This window comes from Cololabis saira, chromosome 12 (genome assembly GCF_033807715.1).
Source record: "Cololabis saira isolate AMF1-May2022 chromosome 12, fColSai1.1, whole genome shotgun sequence".
Taxonomy (NCBI): Eukaryota; Metazoa; Chordata; class Actinopteri; order Beloniformes; family Belonidae; genus Cololabis; species Cololabis saira.
This window is the reverse complement of record NC_084598.1, coordinates 30,844,313-30,851,029: the sequence shown is the minus strand read 5'-3', so window position 1 is coordinate 30,851,029 and position 6,717 is coordinate 30,844,313. Positions and strand designations below refer to the sequence as shown.

General features: G+C 42.5%; 1 protein-coding gene across 1 annotated transcript; it reads right to left on the bottom strand.

Moving 5' to 3' along the window:
* Positions 1-2,344: 2,344 nt before the first annotated feature.
* On the bottom strand, positions 2,345-5,900 carry LOC133457358 (vesicular inhibitory amino acid transporter-like). Its single transcript, XM_061736552.1, has 2 exons — positions 5,088-5,900; positions 2,345-4,340 (listed from the first exon to the last, which is right to left on the bottom strand). Exons 1-2 carry the CDS (start codon positions 5,469-5,471, stop codon positions 3,153-3,155), a joined length of 1,572 nt encoding a protein of 523 aa, XP_061592536.1. The 5' UTR covers positions 5,472-5,900; the 3' UTR covers positions 2,345-3,152.
* Between the last annotated feature and the right edge of the window lie 817 nt (positions 5,901-6,717).

Here is a 6,717-nt window from a genome sequence, read left to right as displayed (position 1 = left end):
CCAGCAGACCCTGCAAAGGATAAAGCGGGTAGAAAATGGATGGATGGATGGTTGCAATGAAGTCACTCCATGTGGTCATACACTCCTATGTGAACCTGGCTCTATTTTTCTAAAAAACATCCATGATAAGGTTTTCTGTCTGTCTGTACACACACACACACACACACACACACACACACACACACACACACACACACACACACACACACACACACACACACACACACACACACACACACACAGTAGAATAGTATATAATGTTATGGGTATCAGTTCCGCCAGTTAGATGGTATTCAGCTAATCAAACAAACAGAGGACAGTGGTCGCCTGATCACCTGTAACATTACCCAGCAATAAAAAACATCAGCTAACTCATACCTTTTAGAATACTTTTGAATACATGTTATCATTGCTGACATAACAGATGTGTAAAAGCTTTTGAGTAAGTGCTGCTGAATGTAGGTGAGTTTTAGGATAGGAGAATGTTGTCAGAACAGCTCGTCTTGAAACAATTAAGCTGCTCTTGCTCCTCATCAAGACTCATGATCAAATGCCAAAGAATAACCTTGAAACTGTGTCTGCAGAAAGAAGATAACGAGAGAATGCGGAAATAATGTGACTGTATTGAAATATGTTAGCGCTCTGGTATGAAATGTACCAAATAAAGGCTCTGTGAAGGGGAAATACAAATTCAGTAACATGTGTAGTGTTTTTCTTCACTCCTCTTTTTGTTTGCAGGATAAGAGAACATTTCCTACATTACCTAAGAACATGAACAGTGATTTATGCTGCAGGAATAAGGACTGGTGATGATAATAATGTGTTTTTAGTGCAGGTAACAGGTGAAGGTGGGAGGGACCAGGTGGATCAAACCATTTTCAAAGGATGGGGGGAGCTGCTGTACTTTGTTGTTAAAATATTACGTTTAAACCACATATTGAGTATGGTTTTGACATTTAGTCAGATTATTAAACATGGACATACAACAAAAAAATAAAAAACTCTTCAATTTTAGGAGTCTAGAAACGCCTATGCCCGGAACCACGAGGGATGGTCCATTATTTGAACAAGTGGCCTAAAAAATGACAAACAGGGGTTTTGCAAGAAGCAAATCTCGACCAAAGACCCCAAAGATGTTCATCCATCCTCGTTTTGAAAATGACACTCGTCTGACGGCGTATAAATCTTGCTGATACGTCATTCTACACGCCCACACAGGTTTTATTTCACAGATAACGCCTCCCGACTCGCCTTCAGGCACGAGGTGACAAATAACACGCCTGGCGTTAACATGACCAATGCGCGCTAAACACGCCTTCATCATCCAGCCATGATAATAGCGGGATCCAATCTTCATAACTGTTTTTGCACTCAGTTTTGAGCTTCTGCCGTTTCCCATGCACGAGGAGATTCCTCCTCTCCAAATCGTGTTATAAAGTGTAAAGCAGTGGTCTTCTTTCGTGGCCCTGGAGGGCCACTATCCTGCATGTTTTAGTTATTTATCTGCTTTAACACACAGTGATACAAATGGCTGTGTGTCACCAACAAAGTTGTGCAGCCCTTGATGAAAAGGTGATGAAGGCCATTCATTAGAATCAGGGATGTTGATGCAGGTAAACGTCTAAAACATGCAAGACACTGACTCTGAGGAATAGGAATGAAAACAACTGCTGTAGGATTAAAGGTCTTTGCAATTTTATGTTGATGAACATTTTCCTGGAAGTTATTCTACAATTTTATGAAGCAGATTGGTGAACTTATGTCCATCTTTACAGCTGTTATTCTGTTTTCCTTTCTCAGGTCAAATACTCCTTTTATACTCAGTCATGACACTGACCTGTCGCCAATTAATCTACCGGTAGTTAGCTTTCAAAAGCTCCTCCAGTTGTTTTTACAGCCTTTGGCTGCACCTGTTCCAACTTTTGGGGGGGAGGTTGGTGCCATATTCAAAATGAGCTAATATTTTACACAAAATGTCTCAATTTCAAAATATAATGTATTTTTAATGTGCTATTGGCAAACAAATATTGATATTTTTGACATTTGCATGTTAATGCATTCTGTGTTTATTTACACAGAGACCCAACTTTATTGGGAATTGGGATTGTAGAATAAAATTTATATTTTCCTGATATTGTCAACATTAAGTCCAAAAAGGTCAGGACCCACAGCCTTCTTCTTTCAATATTTTTTTTTTTTTGGCCAGAAGAAAAAGCGCCATAAACCTTTCAATTTTTAAAAGTTCAAAAGTGAACAGAGAAGAAACAACAAAAATGAAAAAGAAATTGAAATCAGCAAGTCTACTCACATTCAACTAAGCAAAGAAACATTTGAATCACCAGCCATAAAATATTTGATTTATTTATCTCTTAATTCAACAAATACTCTTTTTCTCACACACCATGATTAGTTCCATTAAATCACAAATAACAAGTTCAATAGGAACAGAATATTATCAGACAAACATTTTTATATAATACAATTAGGACCCACTTGCTTGCACTTGAATTCACGTCATCCAGAATGACACTCGAAACACCAAGAAAATGAACCAGCCAACAAGGACTACAACTGTCTAAATAATGAAAAATAAAACACAAAACCAGTAGAAAAGAATAATTCTTTTTTTTTTTAAAACCACTACACGTAAGTTATTCATGATTTCTGGAGCACCATGTGATCTGAAAGGTGCGTTCTGTTTTATCTGATGTGGGATTAATTATATCTAGCAGCTCATAATCCAGTAATAACATATTCACTCCATTGTTTATATTTCATTCCCCCAACACATACACACTCACAGTTAGACCCATTGAGGATATTTTCATTGGATCTTTGCATGAAGATGGATATCCAGACAGGCTTTTTAATGCCTGCATATTCAATCACCTCCTTCCATGCAGAGGTCCTATTTCTTCTGCCATTTTAATAAAACACCTTTTTTTTCCAAATGAGTAGACTACTTTACACTATCACTGTAGAGTTTATTATTGCACATTATCACGAAGGCAAAATAAAAAAAAGATGTACGTTTCACACAAAACAATCCTCCTCATGAGCTTTTAAGTCAAATGGCCAATGGTAGTGTTTTCATAAGTTCTAACGTTCACTTTTGGGTCATCACTCTCCAACAGAGGTCATCTCGGGAGCTGTTAGTCGTGGAGATTATACCTGTACGCCTCGATGAGCCCTTCCACTGAGTGAATGAAACCAGATACTGCGCATATGCCCCCGATAACAAAAATGGCAACATCGAAGAAGACGTGGTGCCACAAGAGGTTTCTCCACTGGAGCTTTAGGTGGAAGAGACTTGGCAAAAGGAAGCACAGACCAGCACCAGTCAGACTGCCCGTTAAACCCATGAGGAGGGCAAAATGGGGGACAAAGATGGCCATAAGCAAGGTAAACACGACTAGGGCCACTCGAAGGCCCAGACCCCAGGTTTTCAACTGCCCATTGGGGCCATAGCAGTCAGGAAACACGGCTCTCCCACCATCCTGGAACAATGATTTCTCCAGAACTTCAACTGCAGCGAAGAATGGCAGCGGGTATGACAACAGTGCCTTTGCCACCAGGAAGATATTTACTATAGCTCGGATTGTTGAAGGTAGGTTATCCGTAATAACTTCTTTGGTGGCGTCTGCCCAGGTCAAGTAGGCCACCAGTGCAAAGAGCCCCTTGAGGACACAAGCAGCAATGTGAGTCCAGTCCATCATGCAGTGGAATTCATTGGGTTTCGACATGTTTCCCTCCAGGGAAGGAAGGAAAATTTGGGAAGTGTAGCTGAAAACGATTATGCCAATTGAAATGGGGAATTTCTTCACATCAATATAAAACTTAACCTTCTCCCAGGCCCACTCTCGGGCCCGGGAGAGGCAGTAGGCCACCACGAGGATGTTGATGACGAAGTGCGCCAGCGTGCAGAGGAGGCTGAACTTGGACACGGCCTTCAGGCTCTTCAGGAAGGCGCACGGCAGGAGCGCGGCCGTGGCCACCACGGACCAGGCTTTCTGGGACACGGGGAACCCGGGGAAGCTGTTGTACATCAGGTTTCCGCTGACCACGACGTAAAGAATGCAAGTCATGACGAGCTCGATGATCTGAGCCACGTTCACGACGTGGCCGCCCAGACTGGGGAAGCGCGGCGCGCAGCAGGCGTTGGCAATGTCCACGTACGAGTCCCTCACACGCACTAGTATGCCGTCTTCGTTCTCCTCGTACAGACACGCGATAAGGATTTTGCCGGTGTAGCAGCACACCACAGCCGCGAAGATAATGAGGAAGAGACCGAGGTATCCGCCGTGGAGGATGGCGTACGGCAGGCCGAGGACGAACATGCCCTGCGGACAGAGAAGCGCAGTTGAGTGGGAATAATGGACGAGGCCCACATCGCAGTGACAGGCCGATCCTGGCCATGAAGACACTAAAACAGCCTCGTCTTACATAATAATAGACATTCATTACTTTTCGTATTAAAATAAAAGAGAACGATTGCATTTTTTTGAGTCATAAAAGTCAAAAACTGACTCGAGTCTGCATTAAATTTTTTTTTTATTTTATTTTTTTCCCTTCTTAAAAATATTATTTTCGATTTCTGAAATTATTACTGACTGGACTGAACTGGAGCCTTGGAGAGACAATCAAAGAACGAAATTTTAATTTCGTTTCAATTTGATGGAGATGCTGATAAGCACGTGCCATTCAGTCAGGACTATCAAAGTCAAGCAGGCCGCGCCTGCAGACCCACTGATAAAGAGATTTGAATAAATACATTTTAAGACCCCGATTCTGCAATGGATTAAATTAAACAGCGAATTGAACGTGAAATTGAACACGATATTTAATTAAGACAATTTTTTTTATCAAGGCCACGTTTTCACAATTAAATAATTCAGGTCGCAACATTAAACCTGATTTATTCTAAACGTGTTTTTTTTTTAAATAGACTTTTCAGTTTTATTGATTGAAGATGTTAAATATTTAAATATTTAAAGAAAAAATGTCAAGGTGACTTTTTGTCCACAGGCGTGATGCTTTGCAGCACCTGCAGTTTTCACGCATGCTGCGTGTCGGGATTCTCGGTTTACCTGGATGGCATTGGTGACGTTCCAGCCCGCTTCCCATGTTGTGATTTTGGGTTTATCCTCATCCAGAGAGCCCCCACTCTTCAGGGATGCGGACCTCGGGCCGGTGCCATCTCTCTGGTAGTGGGTGTCCCCTTCCAGCGCCCCATCTCCCTCCATCTCCCCTCCTTCTCCTTCTTCTCCCTGGAGGATATCCATTTGCATCCCTTGCCTGTAGTCATAATCCAAGTCGTCGCACTCGGCGAAACCCACACCCTCCTCATCCGTGGCGGCCTGGAAGCCCATTCGGGCGAAAACCCCGCTGACCTTGGCCTGAGATTTATGGGACACCGTGTGGGCCGCATTGGTCAGCTTGTTTGAGAGCTTGTGTCGAATTAAGTGAGCCATTTTTAAAAATTAAATCCCAATCAAATTCGTTCTTCAGTCAAAAAAGAGCAATGCAATTTCATAAAAAACGCATGCGGTGTTATTCAGGCTATTTTCTCTGTTACCTGCTACATTAAAATCATGCCTGTTGCCTCGCTGATGTCGTCACAACGTCTGCTGACCAGCCTCTAACAGCGTTTGAAAAATCCTCAGACGCTTTTCTTGGTTTGCTCTTCCATATTACCCTCAGAGAAAACACTGCTTGGCATCTGACTCAACTGAGAAATGTCTCAAATAAAACGTGGAGAAACGAATATCTGTCCTCAGTTACTATTAAAATATAGAATGTCGCATTTTTGTTTTCAGCCTTATCCGTTTGGAGTCCAGTTTGTGACAGCGCAGGAATCTTGCATCCCCCAGAAAGAGAGAGAGAGGGATGCAGAGGGGGAGAGAGAGAGAGATGGGAGAGGGAGGGAGAGAGAGAGATGGAGAGATGCAGAGATGGAGAGGGGGGGTGTGCACGTGTCCACTGCTGGGTTGCACAGCTCTCCAGCTCACGACTTGCGCGCAGCAGATCCGTCACGGGTGGCAGAGGAGGGTTTAAGGCTGATTTATGGTTCCGCGTTAAATCGACGCAAAGCCTACGCCGTACGGAGCGCGTCGCCCCGTACCCTACGGCGTAGACTCTGCGTCGATTTAACGCGGAACCATAATTCTGGCTTTACGCCCTCAGCGGGAGTTTACCGGCAAAGCAAAACAAAACAGAAAACGCTCAGGCCTTTTTAGAGCTGGCAGTTTCTGCATCAATTACCACGGCATCATGCATGAATTAGTGGACCAAACATCTCACCTGCTTTCATTCTGAATTCTAGCAGCAGATCAACACGGCACCAACAAAGCCATGCAAGGAAGATACATACATTTTTATTATTTTATTTTTCTATATGATATTAAAAAGGTAAAAATCCATAATCAATACTATAAATGTTATACGACAAATAAATCACGCTTGAAGCTAGAATATTTTTTTCTCTCTTTCTTTTTCTTTTTTTCTTTGCACCTAAAATTCCTGCGCTGCCTGCTCAGCTGTAACGTCTGAAATCAGTTTCAGATTTGTGAAATGAAGCATGACTCCCCACCCTGCAGCCATTTTCCTGCATATTATTTATTTGTATTAACAGGCTATTAAAATAATTTTATAAAATGTTTAGCCCTGTGATGGACTGGCGACCTGTCCGGGTGTACCCTGCCTCTCGTCTGTAAGCTG